Source organism: Bos mutus, chromosome 3 (genome assembly GCF_027580195.1).
Source record: "Bos mutus isolate GX-2022 chromosome 3, NWIPB_WYAK_1.1, whole genome shotgun sequence".
NCBI lineage: Eukaryota > Metazoa > Chordata > Mammalia > Artiodactyla > Bovidae > Bos > Bos mutus.
The window spans coordinates 13,077,054-13,092,664 of record NC_091619.1 but is presented as its reverse complement, the minus strand read 5'-3'; the positions used below and the strand labels follow the sequence as shown (position 1 = coordinate 13,092,664).

Below are 15,611 nucleotides of genomic sequence, written 5' to 3'. Positions count from 1 at the left end.
CCCTGAGGAGATGCATGGCCCACCTGGGGCTGTACCCCCACGGTGCACCCTGCACTCGGGAGCCCTAGCACTTGGACTCGGCAGGTGCACACCGCCTTGAACTATGGCAATTCCTGGGTGATCCATCCATTTCAAGGGCTCCCCACACACACCAGTGGTGCCTGTTTGCAGTGTCCCTCCCTTTCCACATCTTCCCTCATGGCTCAATCAGTAAAGAAACTGCCTGCAATGCAGGAGACCTGGGTTCAATCCCTGGGTTGGGTGGGAAGATCCCCTGGAGAAGGGAATGGCAACCCACTTCAGTATTCTTGCCTGGAGAATCCCATGGACAGAGGAGCCTGAAGTACAGTCCACGGGGTTGCAAAGAGTTGGACACAACTTGGTGACTGACACTTTCACTTGCTGTCTCCACAGCACAAGTGAGCCTGAATAAGTGGCCTGTTTCACCCCTTCATGTCAGGGTGGAGATCAGACACTGAAGGAAAACTTGCAAACAGAGGAGGCCAGCCTAAGCAAAGAAAAGAATGGGGAACTGCCCCCAGAAGCAGCAGGTGCAACAGATTAAAACCCCACAGTCAAACTGAGACTGTGCATTTGAGGGGCAACTGTACACGTTGGGAACAACTACAGCTGGAATAAGGGAATATCTGACACTGAACTGACTCCACACTGCCCACAACAGCTCCAGAGACATTCCTAGATATACTGGAGGACTTTCTGAGTAGGCAACTCAACTAGCAGAAACACAGAGAAATCAAATGAACATTCATCTCACTACCACCATATATATCCTTCTGCTTCTTACTGAAATATTTAAAAGAAACTTTTTTCTTCATTATTATTATTTTTTAATTTTCAAAAATTTTATTATTTTTTAATTTCTCATATTTCAATTCCTATTTTTCTTTCTTCCCCTCTTATTTTTCTTTTTTCCCCTCATACTGTCCTAATACAGCTCTTTGTTACTCCTTTAGTTTTTATAGCCTAATTTCACTTTAAAAAAAAAACAACAACTTAATTTTGAAATAAATTCCGTATTTTTACATTGTGCTTTTGAGAGTCTAATTTTTATTCCAGGTTCTTAATTTTTGCTTTTCTATCTTTTGTTATTAATTTTGTATCTTTAAGAGCCTAATTTTTAGTACCCATTTTCACTTAGGGAGTTGATTATTAGCTTGATTGCTCTTCCCTTTTGACTCTTTTTTTCTCCTGGTCACCTCTTTCTCCTTCCTCCCTATTCTCTTCTCTATATAAACTCTGTGACTCCCTTCGGGTGTTCCTGGCTGTGGAGAGTTGTTTCATCATTAACCTATGGGTTTTGTCTTTTGTGCTATGTGGATGGAGAAGTCTTGATGCTACTGTAAGATGTCAGGACTGAAACCCAGAGGCAGGAGGCTCAACTCCAGAACTTCTGACCATCATAAAACTCCTGACAACAGAGAACATTAATACACCAAAGTCCACCCAAAACCCTCCACACCTACACTGAGTCTAAGCTCCACCCAAGAGCCAGCAAGCTCCAGTGCAAGACATCCCAAGCTAATCCTCCAGCAAAACAGAACACAATCTTGAACATTAACAGACAGGCTCCCCAAAGCCACACCAAATTCACAGATACCCCAAAACTCTCTACTGGACACTGCACTGCCCTCCAGAGAGATGAGATCCAGCTCCATCAACCAGAATACACACACAAGTTCACCCAGTCCGGAAATCTTCACAAGCCACTGGTCCAACCCTACCCATAGGGAGCAGACTCCACAACTAAGAGGAACTACAACCCTCCAGCCAGAAGAAAGGAGACCGCAAACACAGCAAACAGAATGAAAAGCCAGAGAAATACCCAGCAGGTGAAGGAACATGTAAAAACCCACCAAACCAAACCAAAGAGGAGATAGAGTCTATCTGAAAAAGAATTCAGAATAATGATAGTAAAGATGATCCAAAATCTTGAAAGCAAAATGGAGATACAGATAAGCACACTAGACACATGGCTTGAGAAGATGAAAGAAATGTTTAGCAAGGATCTAGGAGAAATAAAGAATAGTCAATCAGCAATGAGCAATGCAATAACTGAGATTAAAAACACTCTGGAGTGAACCAACAGTAGAGTACCTGAGGCAGAAGAAAGGGTAAGTGAACTGGAAGACAAAATGGTGGAAATAAATGAAGCAGAGTGGAAAAAAGATAAAAGAATAGAAAGAAATGAGGACAGTCACAGAGACCTCTGGGACAATGTTAAGCACCCCAACATTTGAATTATAAGCATCCCAGGAGAAGAAGACAAAAGGAAAGGGCATGAGAAAATATTTGAGGAAGTAATAGTTGAAAACTTCCCTAAAATGGGGATGGAAATAGCCATCGAAGTCCAAGAAACCCAGAGAATCTCATACAGTATAAACCCAAGGAGAACATGCCAAGATACTTATTAATCAAACTAACTAAAATTAAATACAAAGAAAAAATAATAAAAGCACCAAACAACTTGAAAGGAGAACAGTCAATCTTTCAACAAAAACTCTGCAGGACAGAAGGGAATGGCAGGATATACTTAAAGTGATGAAAGGGAAAAACCTATAACCAGGATTACTCTACCCAGCAAGGATATCATTCAGATTCGAAGGAGAAATCAAAAGCTTTCAGACAAGCAAAAGCTAAGAGAATTCAGCACCACCAAACCAGCTCTTCAACAAATGCTAAAGGATCTTATTTAGACAGGAAACACAGAAAAAAGGTTTATAGAAACAAACCCCAAACACAATGGTAACAGGATAATACTTATCAATAATTACCTTAAACATAAATGGGTTAAATGCTCCAACCAAAAGACAGAGACTGGCCAAATGGATACAAAAGCAAGACCCCTTTATATGCTGCCTACAAAAGATCCATCTCAAACCTAGGGACACATACAGACTCAAAGTCAGGGGCTAGGAAAAATATTTCATGCAAATGGAGACCAAAAGAAAGCAGAAGTAGCAATACTCATATCAGATAAAATAGACTTTAAAATAAAGACAGTTATAAGAGACAAAGGACACTTTGACAAAGAAGTACATAATGATCAAGGGATTAATCCAAGAAAAGAACATAAAAATTGTAAACATATATATGCACCCAGCATAGGAACACCTCAATACATAAGGCAAATGCTAACAACTATTAAAGGAGAACTCAACAATAACACAATAATAGTGGGGGACTTTAATACCCCACTCACACTGATGGACAGATCATCCAGACAGAAAATTAACATGGAAACTCAAGCTTTAAATGATACATTGGACCAGTTGGTCCTAATTGGTATCTACAGGGCATTTCACCCAAAAACAATGGATTTCATCTTTTTCTCAAGTGCAAGTGGAACATTCTCCAGGGTATATCACATCCTGGGCCACAAATTAAGCCTTGGTAAATTTTTTAAAAATTGAGATCATTTCAAGCATCTTTTCTGATTACAACTAAGATATCAACTACAGAAAAATATAAAAGTATAAAAAACACAAACATATGAAGGCTAAACGAAATGCTTCTGAACAACCAACAGATCACTGAAGAAATCAAAATGGAAATAGAAATATGCATCGAAGCAAATGATAATGAAAATACAACAATGCAAAATCTATGGGATTTAGTAAAAGCCATGCTTAGAGGGACTTCATAGCAATACAAGCCAACCTCAAGAAACAAGAGAAACATCAAACAAACAATCTAACCTTAATCCTAAAACAACTAGAAAAAGAAGAACAACAACAAAAAACCCAAAGTTAGTAGAAGGAAATAAATCATAAAAATCAGAATAGAAATAATGAAAAGGAAATGAAGGAGACTATAGCAAAGATCAATAAAACTAAAAGCTGGTTCTTTGAGAAGATAAACAAAGTACACAACTGTTAGCCAGACTTGTCAAGGAAAAAAAGACTCAAATCAATGAAATTAGAAATGAAAATGGAGAAATTAAGACAGACAACACAGATATACAAAAGATCGAGTGCTGGAGTGGGGTGCCATTGCCTTCTCCACGAAAGATCATAAGCGACTACTATCAGCAACTATATGCCAATAAAATGGACAACTTGGAAGAAATGGACAAATTCTTAGAAAAGTATAACCTTCCAAAACTGAAACAGGAAGACAGAAAATGTGAACAGACCAATCACAAGCATGAAAATCGAAACCGTAATAAAAAAATCTTCCAACAAACAAAAGCCCAGGACTAGATGGCTTCACAGGTAAATTCTACCAAAAATTTAGAGAAGAGCCAACACCTATTCTACTCAAACTTCCAGAAAATTGCAGAGGAAGGAAAACTCCCAAACTCATTCTATGAGGCCACCATCACCCTGATACCAAAACCAGACAAAGAAGCCACAAAAAAAGAAAACTACAGGCCAATATCACTGATGAACATAGATGCAAAAATCCTCAAAAAAATTCTAGCAAACAGAATCCAACAACATATTAAAAAGATCATATAGCATGACCAAGTGGGCTTTATTCCAGTGCAAGGATTCTTCAATATTTGCAAACTAATCAATGTGATACACCATCTCAACAAACTTAAAGATAAAAACCATATGATTGTTTCAGTAGATGCAGAGAAAGCCTTTGACAAAATCCAATACCCATTTATGATAAAAATTCTCCAGAAAGTAGGCATGGAAGGAACATACCTTAACATAATAAAAGTCATATATAATAAACACACAACAAACATTATCCTCAATGGCAAAAAATTGAAAGCATTTTCTCTAAAAGCAGGAACAAGACAAGGGTGCCTACTCTCACTACTACTATTCAACATAGTTTTGTAAGTCCTAGCCACAGCTATCAGAGAAGGAAAATAAAAGGAATCCACATTGGAAAAGAATTGACTCTCACTGCAGATGACATGATCCTCTACATAGAAAACCTAAAGATGCCACTGGAAAATTACTAAAACTAATCAATAAATATAGTAAAGTCACAGGATATAAAGTTAATACACAGAAATCCATTGCACTCTTATACTCTAACATTGAAAAATCATAAAGAGAAATTAAGAAAACAAACCCATTCACCACTGCACTGAAATGAATAAAATACTTAAGAATAAATTTACCCAAAGAGACAAGACTCATATACAGAAAACTAAAACACTGAAGAAAGAAGTCAAACAGAGAAATATGCTATGTTCTTGGATTAGAAGAATCAATATAATGAAAATGAATTTACTATTCAAAGCAATCTATAGATTCAATGCAATCCCTATCAAAACTACCAATGGTATATTTCACAGAACTAGAACAAACAACTTCATAATTTGTATGGAAACACAAAAGACCCTGAACAGCTAGAGCAATCTTGAGAAAGAACAGAACTGGAGGAATCAACCTTCCTGACTTACGACTACACTACAAAGCTACAGCTATCAAAACAGTACAGTACTACCACAAAGACAGAAATATAGATCAATGGAACAAACTAGAAAGTCCAGAGCTAAATCCACTCACCTATGCAGAGTTTACCTTTGACAAAGGAGGCAAAAATACATAATGGAGAAAAGATAGCCTCTTCAACAAATGGTCCTGGGAAAACTGATCAACTACATGTAAAAGAATGAAACTAGAACACTTTTTAACACTATACACAAAAATAAAATGCAAAATGGATTAAAGACCTAAATGTAAGACCAGAAACTATAAAACTCTTGGAGGAAAACACAGGCAGAACACTCTCCATCATAAATCACAGGAAGATCCTCATGATCCACCTCCCAGAGTAATGGAAATAAAAACAAAAATAAACAAATGGGACTAATTAAACTTGAAAGCTTTTGCGCAACGAAGGAAACTATAAACAAGGTGAAAAGACAGCCTTCAGAATGGGAGAAAATAATAGCAAACTAAACAAGTGACAATCTCCAAAATACACAAGCAGCTCACGAAGCTCAATACCTGAAAAATGAACAACTCAGTCAAAAGGTGGACAAAAGACCTAAACAGACATTTCTCCAAAGAAGTCATATAGATGGCTAATAAACATATGAAAAGATGCTCAACGTCACTCATTATTAGAGAAATGCAAATCAAAACCACAATGAGGTGTCATCTCAAGCTGGTCAGAATGGCCATCATCAAAAAGTGTACAAACACTAAATGCTGGAGAGGGTGTGGTGAAAAGGGAACCCTCTTCCACTGTTGGTGGGAATGCAAACTAGTACAGCCACTATACAAAACAGTGTGGAGATTCCTTAAAAAACTCGAATAAAACAGCCATACAACCCAGCAAGCCCAATGCTGGGCGTATACCCTGAGGAAACCAGAATTGAAAGAGACACATGTACCCCAATGTTCATTGCAGCACTATTTACAATAGCCAGGACATGGAAGCAATCTAGGTATCTATCAGCAGATGAATGGACAAGAAAGTTGTGGTACACATACACAATGGAATATTACTCAGCTATAAAAAGAATGCATTTGAGTCAGTTCTAATGAGATGGATGAACCTAGAGCCTATTATCAGAGAAGGCAATGGCACCCCACTCCAGTACTCTTGCCTGGAAAATCCCATGGATGGAGGAGCCTGGAAGGCTGCAGTCCATGGGGTCGCTTAGGGTCGGACATGACTGAGCAACTTCATTTTCACTTTTCACTTTCATGCATTGGAGAAGGAAATGGCAACCCACTCCAGTGTTCTTGCCTGGAGAATCCCAAGGACGGGGAAGCCTGGTGGGCTGCCGTCTATAGGGTCACGCAGAGTCGGACACGACTAAAGTGACTTAGCAATAGCAATAGAGCCTATTATAGAGTGAAAGAAGCCAGAAAGAGAAAGACAGATACTGTATACTAATGCATATATATATATATATATACACATACACACACACACACGAAATTTAGAAAGATGACACCGACGATCAATGCTACATACAGGGCAGCAAATACAGACGTAAAGAATAGACTTTTGGACTCAGTGAGAAAAGGAGAGTGAAGGATGATTTGACAGAATGGCACTGAAATATATACATTACCATATGTAAAATGGATGACAACTGTAAGTCTGATGCATGAAGCAGGGCACCCAAAGCCAGTGATCTGGAACAGCCTCGAGGGGTGGAGTGGGGAGGGGTGGGAGGGGGTTCAGGATTGGGGGGACATGTGTGTAGTGTACCTATGGCCAACTCATATTGAATATCGCAGAAACCATCACAATATTGTAATTATCCTCCAATTAAAATAAATAAAAATGAAATTAAAAATACACTAGAAGGAATCAATAGCAGGATAACTGAGACAGAAGAATGAATAAGTGAGCTAAAAGGTAGAATAGTGGAAATAACTGCAAAGGAGCAGAATAAAGAAAAAGAATGGAAAGAAATGAGAGGCTCAGAGACTTTAAACTCACCAACGTTTGAATAACAGTGATCCCAGAAGAAAAAAGAGAAAAAGGGTCTGAGAAAATATTTGAAGAGATTATAGCCGAAAAATCCCCTAACATGGGAAAAGAAATAGCCATCCAAGTTTAAGAAGCAGAGTCCCGTACAGGGTAAACCCAAGGAGAAACATGGCAAGACACATATTAATCAAACAAATACTAAATTAAAAAAAAAAATACTAATGCAAGGGAAATGCAAAACAAAATAACATACAAGGGAATCTCCACAAAGTTATCAGCTGATTTTTCAGAAGAAATTCTGCAGGCCAGAAGAGACTGGCAGGATATATTGAAAATAATGAAAGGGAAAAACCTACTTTACTCTACCTAGCAAAGATCTCATTCAGATTCAAAGGAGAAATCAAAAGCTTTACAGACAAGCAAAAGCTAAGAGAATTCAGCACTACCAAAACAGCTTTACAACAAATGCTAAACTCCAGGCAGGAAACACAAAAGAACAAAAAGACCTACAAAAACACACCCAGAATAATAAAGAAAATGGTAATAGGAACATGTATATTGATAATTATCTTAAATGTAAATGGATTAAATGCTCCAACCAAAAGAAACAGATTGGCTGAATGGATACAAAAACAAGATCTGAATGTATGGTTCATCCCTGGTGGCTCAGATGGTAAAGAATCTGCCTGCAATGCTGGAGACCTGGGTTCGATCCCTGGGTTGGGAAGATCCCCTTGGGAAGGAAATGGCAACCCATTCCAGTACTCCTGCCTCGAACATGGACAGAGGAGCCTGGCAGGCTACAGTCCACGTGATCGCAAAGAGCTGGACATGACTGATCAACTAAGCACACAGCACACTAGAGACTTACTTCAGACCTAAAGACACATACAGGCTGAAAGTGAGGGGATGGGAAAAGACATGCCATGCAAATGGAAATCAAAAGAAAGCGGGAATAGCAATACTTAGATAAAACAGACGTAAAAATAAAAAGACTTAAAAGAGACAAAGAAGGTCACTACATAATGATCAAGGGATAAATCCAAGAAGATATAACACATAAATATGTATGCACCTCAATAAATAATGAAAATGCTAACAGCCATAAAAAGGAAAACTGACAGGAACACAATAATAGTGGGGGACTTTAACACCCAACTTACACACATGGAATCATCACCTAGACAGAAAATAAGGAGACACGGCTTTAAATGCCAATATAGACCAGGCAGGTTTAATCGCTAGTTATAGGACATTCTCCCCGAAAGCAGCATATTACACTTTCTTCTCAAGTGCACATGGAACATTCTCCAGGATAGATAACATCATGGGTCACAAATTAAGCCTCAGTAAATTTTAAAAAACTGAAATCGTATCAAGTATCTTTTCTGACCACAACATTATGAGACCAGAAGTCAATAACGGGGGGTGGGGGGGGTGGAATGTAAAAAACAAAAAAACCCCACAAACACAAGGAGGCTAAACAATATGACACAAAATAACCAAGACATCACTGAAGAAATCAAAGAGCAAATTTAAAAATACATAGAAACAAATGAAAATACGATGACCCAAAATCTACCTATGAAGCAAAAGAAGTTCTAAGAACGAAGTGTATAGCAATTCAGTCCTACCTCAACAAACAAGAAAAAACTCAAACAACCTAACCTTATACCTAAAGCAATCATAAAAATCAGAGCAGAAATAAATGAAATACTGAGTTGGCCAAAGAATTCCTTTGAGTCTGTCCATAAGATACTATGGAATAACTTGAATTAACTTTTTGGCCAACCCAGTAGAAATAAAACAATAGCAAAAATCAATGAAACTGCAGCTGGTTATTGATAAACCCTTAGCCAGACTCATCAAGGATAAAAGGGACAAGATTCAAATCAATAAAATTAGAAATGAAAAATGGAGAAATTACAACTGACACCACAGAAATACCAAGGATCAAAAGAGACTACTTAAAACAACTATTTGCCAATAAAATGGACAACATGGAAAAAATGGACCAATTCTTAGAAAGGTACCATCTTCCAAGACTGAACCAAGACTAAACCAATAGAAAATATAAACAGACCAATCACCAGTAATGAAATTGAAACTATAATTAAAAATCTTACAACAAACAAAAGTCCAGGACCAGAATGGCTTCACAGGCGAATTCTATCAAACATTTAGAGACAAGCTAACACTCATTCTCAAACTCTTCCAAAAAACTGCAGAGGAAGGAACACTTCCAAGCTCAATTTACAAGGCCACCATCACCCTAATACCCAAACCAGACAAAGATATCACAAAAAAAGAAAATTACAGACCATATCACTGATGAACACAGACACAAAAATCCTCAACAAAATACCAACAAACAGAATACAACAACATATTAAAAGGATCATACATCATGATCAAGTGGGCTTCATCCTGGGGATGCAGGGATTCTTCAACAAATGCAAATCGATATACCATGTTAACAAATTAAAGAATAAAAACCATATGGTCAGCCAAAGCACACATCAAGAAACTTGAAGAAGCTGAAAGGAAGAGCCAGCACCAGCTAGAGAATTTGGAACGAGAACAGAGATTTTTAAAGCGGCGACTGGAACAGCTGCAGGGTCCTCAAGAGATGGAACGAATACGAATGGACAGCATTGGATCAACTATTTCTTCAGATCGTTCTGATTCAGAGCGAGGTAGGCAGTGAGCTTCTTCCCTAATGAAACAAAGCGTCCCTGTCTCTGAATTTAGAGAGGGTAGGATGGGTGGCATTGTGTTTGCTTCCTTCTTCTGCACCAACACTGTATGTAGCATTCTAGAGTTTATGCAGTCACAACATTGTCTAGCAATGCCTGTGTGAACTGTAGAACATTTTTTCTTGACTATATATATATACACACATATATATATATCAAATATTCTACTTTGAAAAAATTTTAAAGTTGTAAGTTTTCTGTAGAAAATTGTTGAGTTCTCATATACCCTTCACCCAGGTTCCTCTAACGTTAATCTTATGTAACCATAATACAGCTATCAAAACCAAGAAATTAACATTCATAAAATACTATTAATCTATTAACCTTATTCAGACTTCACTACTTTTCCTAATAATGTTCTGTGTCTGATCCAGGATCCAGTGTAAGATCTCCATTGCCTTAGAAATATTTCTTCAGTCTTTCTTTTGTGACCATGACACATTTGAAGAATATTGGTCAGTTATTTTATACAGTGTTCCTCAATTTGGGTTTATCTGATGTTTTCTGTTAGACTGAGGTGTTACACATTTGAGGGAAGAAAATACCACAGAAGTGATGTTGTGCCCTTCTTAGTTCATTATATCTGAAAGATACATGACGTTGATATGTTTTATTACTGGTGATGTTTTTATATCTGTATTTTAAAGTACCACACCCTCCATTTCTCGTAACATCTGTCCCAGAACATTTGTCTTTGACATAATTAAAGAAAAAAACAACCAGAAAAAAAAAAAAAAAAAAAAAACCATATGGTCACCTCAATAGATGCAGAAAAAGCTTTTGACTAAATTCAACACCTATTTATGATAAAAATCCTCCAGAAAGTAGGCATAGAGGGAATCTATCTCAACATAAAGGTCATATATGAAAAACCCACCACAAACATCATTCTCAATGGTGAAAAACTAAAAGCATTTCCTCTAAGATCAGGAATAAGACAAGGATGTCCACTCTCACCACTATTATTCAACATAATTTTGGAAGTCTAGGCATTGCAATCTGATAAGAAAAAGAAAAGGAATCCACACTGGAGAAAAAGAAGCAAAAGTGTCACTGTCTGCAGATGACATGAAACTATACACAGAAAATCCTAAAGACGCCAGCAGAAAACCACTAGAGTCAATGAATCTGGTAAAGCTGCAGTATACAAAATTAATGCACAGAAATTTCTATTACTCCTACACACTAACAATAAAAGATAGGAAAGATTTAAAAAAAAAAACAACAACATTTACCACTGCAACAAAACAAATAAAATATCTAGGAATAAACCGACTTAAGGAGGTAAAAGACCTGTACTCAGAAAACTATTAAGAAACTGATGAAAGAAATCAAAGATAACACTAACAGGTGAGAGATATACCATGTTCTTGGAAGAATCAATACTACCCAAAGCAACCTACAGATTCAATGCAATCCCTATCAAATTACCAATGGCATTTTCCACAGAATTAAAAGAAAAAAATTTTACAGTTTGTATGGAAACACAAAAGACCCCAAATAGCCAAAGCAATCTTGAGAAAACAAAATGGAGCAGGAGGAATCAGACTCTCTGGCTTCAGATTATACTACAAAGCAACAGTAATCAAGACAGTATGGTACTGACACAAGAACAGAAATATTAGATCAAGGCAACAGGATAGAAAGCCCAGAGATAAACCCACATTCCTATGGTCACCTAATCTATGACAAAGGAAGCATGTAAATACAATGGAGAAAAGACAGTCTCTTCAATAAGTGATGCTGGGAAAACTGGACAGCCACGTGTAAAAGAATGAATTAGAACACTTCCTAACACATACACAAAAATAAATTTAAAATGGATTAAAGACCAGATACTGTAAAACTCTTAGGGGAAAACACAGGAAGAACACTTATATAAATCACCACAAGATCTTTTTAGACCTACCTTCTACAGTAATGAAAATAAGAACAAAAATAAACAAATGGGGCCTAATTAAACTTAAAAGCTTTTGTACAGCAAAGAAAACCATAAATGAGATGAAACGACAACCCTCAAAATGGAGGAAAATAGCAAACGAAATAAATGATGAGATTAATCTCCAAAATAAAAATAAAAAATGAAAAAATCAGCCTGTACCTACTAAATACGCAACCCACTCCAGGAGCCTGGCAGGCTACAATCCAGAGTCACAAAGAGTTGGATATGACTGAAGTGACTTAGCACACATATACGCACTAAATATATTGAAGAATAAATGACAATAAGGAAAAAATTTATGGTTTCATAAAAATGAAAGCCCATTTTTGCACTTCTCCCTCAGTCCTGGCCCCACCATGGAAAAGAGAGAGAAAAAGAAATGATATATACAAACATATGCATGCATGCAAAGGCCAAGAACTAGCAGGAAACATAATAGTATGTCATAGAATTATGTATATTACTGTTCTCCTTTATGCATAGAATATTACCCTAAATGTTTTACAGAAAACATGTACTACTCTGTTAAAAATGAAAAAATCAGAAGGAAAAAAAACACAAATAATTTTTAAATACAAAAAATAAAAACGAAAAAATGAAAATTCAGTAAGCATTTTTAACCAAAGAATAGTTTCTCAGAACATTAATTTATTCAAATAGAAATAGGAATTTCAAGTTACAATATTAAATGGTTATTCCCCTGAGTATACTTTTCTACTTTTTCCTTTCTCCACACTACGCACTTATCCATGCCCAGCACCAAACTTCCGTATTTGTCTATTTACCTCTTCATTCACTCACTCTAATTCTTCCAGGCAAACCTGCAATCTCGTACCTATCTTGTCAATTTTACTATAACAGCACTGGTCCATGTGTATATTTCTCCAGGTGAATTATCAACAGTCCAGTATCAATGTGCACATTTGATCTAGCCTTCTCTCACACATCGTATCATACCCAAAAACACATGCAAGGAAACAGGCAAACACACAAGCACGTATAAACTCTGGCTTTATAAACAGATAAACTTTACACCAAACACATAAGCATCAGACCATAAATTCACATTTAACATGGATAACATTCCTTACGAGCTTCCCGGGTGGCAAAGCAGGAGACGCAAGAGATATGGGTTCGATATCTGGGTTGGGAAGGTCCCCTAGAGAAAATGGCAACCCACTCTAGTATTCTTGCCTGGGAAATCCCACCGACAGAGGAGCCTGGCGGGCTACAGTCCAGGGGTCGCAAAAGAATAAGACACGACTTAACGACTAAACAACAACAAACAACAACTCTCCACCCTGTGGTCTCCATCCAGAAACACGATCAGCCTCCCTGCCTGAAGACCTCAAGGGGATGCAAGCTTTGCGCTTCTAAGATTCTAGGGAAGGGCTAGTACAAATAAAATAGTTGCACGCAGAAAAGCGCTGATGAACTTTGCTTAGCTTCATATTTCAAATTATAACGTTGGAGGAGAATTAACCAGTGGAGAACTATCACTGTGCGAGCCGGGTAAACGAAGAAGAAAACTGAAGCTCGGAGACGAGTTCTGATCGTTTTACAGAAGCAACCAATTAAACGCCCCAAGCTAGGCCTCCAAACCCACCAGAACACAAACTTGAAACCCACACCCTTGGGGCGCTAGGACAGTCTCCACCTCTTGAGAGAGAGGAACGTCTTACCTCAGCGACTGGGGCCTCAACAAGTTCCCCCTCCCCAGGGCCGGCGCGCCGGGTAGCTGGAGCAGCGGGCTTCCCCTCTGGGAATCCCATTTCTCCCGCGTCCGCCGGCCGCGCGCGCTGCGCAGGCGGGGCAAAGGCCACCCGGCACAAGGCGGAGTTCCTCTCCGCCCAGCCCCGCCGCAAGGGCGGGAAAGGAAGGCCCTGGTGTCTGTAGGTTTGAAACCGACGGGAAGGTCCACCCGCGGCGCCGCCGGACCGTTCCTGGCAACGGGTACAGAGGCCCGGGCGAGGAGAGTCCCAACGAGTCGGCCGGCGTGGGCGGAAGTTCGCCTGAAGCCACTGACCTGTGAGGCCCCACTGCCGCAAGTCCTGCTCCTGCACCCGCGCCCGCAGCGCCTCGGCTCGGCTCTTGCTCTGAAGAGCCATAAGAAAGCCGGGCATGTCGCCCTCCGGGGTCGCAGCTCCCACACGCTCCATCCAGTCGGGCGAAGCACCGCCCCGCGCCGCCGCCCCGCCCCTCGAGCGTCCTTCCCGACGTTCTCGGCCAGAACCCCCGGGCGCCGCCGCCGCCAGAGGGCGCTCCTGCTCTGAGTTTTGAGAGCCGAGGGTGCTCGAAGGTCCCCTACCCGCTGTTGAATGCTTGCAGCTGGGTGCATGTGGGGCCGCTCACACGTGTGTCTCTGGGCTGAGCTTATGTCCGCTCTAGGCGACTGATCACCTGAAACGCTCGTCATTCACTTGTTATTTAATCAACATTAAATGTGCTCTGTTGGCTTCTGGGGTTATAGCTCTGCCCCCCAGCGATTTTCGGCAACATTGTAGAGTTCAGTTTACAGTATTAATAAATTGGTTTGAGCCCTGAAATCCTTACTTGCTCCCTGTAGTCTGTAGGCCGGAACCTCTGAATGGTAGTAAATTAAACATACGAAGAATGTCATGGCCACAATGGATTTCTCAAGTGAATTACAGAGAGCAAATTGAAGCTATGTGTTAGCGAGTCACCATGACTCAGCATTAGCTTTGATTGAATACACTGGTTAAGGAAATGGCAACCCACTCCAGTATTCTTGCCTGGAGAATCCCAGGGACGGAGGAGCCTGGTGGGCTGCCGTCTATGGGGTCGCACAGAGTTGGACACGACTGACGCGACTTAGCAGCAGCAGCAGCAAGGTGTAGTAATTTATGATTCACTTCAGTTCAGTTCAGTAGCTCAGTCGTGTCCGACTCTTTGCGACCCCATGAATCGCAGCACCCCAGGCCTCCCTGTCCATCACCAACCCTCGGAGTTCACTCAGACTCACGTCCATCGAGTCGGTGATGCCATCCAGCTATCTCATCCTCTGTCGTCCCCTTCTCCTCCTGCCCCCAATCCCTCCCAGCATCAGAGTCTTTTCTAATGAGCCAACTCTTCCACGAGGTGGCCAAAGTACTGGAGTTTCAGCTTTAGCATCATTCCTTCCAAAGAACATCCAGGACTGATCTCCTTTGCAATGGACTGGTTGGATCTCCTTGCAGTCCAAGGGACTCTCAAGGGTCTTCTCCAACACCACAGTTCAAAAGCATCAATTCTTCCACGCTCAGCCTTCTTCACAGTCTAATTCTTACATCCAAAAACTATAGCCTTGACTAGACGAACCTTTGTTGGCAAAGTAATGTCTCTGCTTTTGAATATGCTGTCTAGGTTGGTCATAACTTTCCTTCCAAGGAGTAAGCGTCTTTTAATTTCATGGCTGCAGTCACCATCTGCAGTGATTTTGGAGTCCAAAAAAATAAAGTCTGACACTGTTTCCACTGTTTCCCCATCTATTTCCCATGAACTGATGATTAGTAGTGTACAAATTGCTGCATTTA

The 15,611-nt window shown here is 39.6% G+C and overlaps 1 protein-coding gene across 1 annotated transcript in view; it reads right to left on the bottom strand.

Moving 5' to 3' along the window:
• Window positions 1–14,259, bottom strand: part of CHD1L (chromodomain helicase DNA binding protein 1 like) — a 65,425-nt gene extending 51,166 nt beyond the window's left edge. Inside the window, exon 1 of the mRNA XM_070366938.1 lies at window positions 14,105–14,259. Within this exon, the coding sequence (XP_070223039.1) occupies window positions 14,105–14,237 (133 nt within the window). The 5' untranslated portion in view covers window positions 14,238–14,259. The remainder of the gene's footprint in view (window positions 1–14,104) is intronic.
• Between the last annotated feature and the right edge of the window lie 1,352 nt (window positions 14,260–15,611).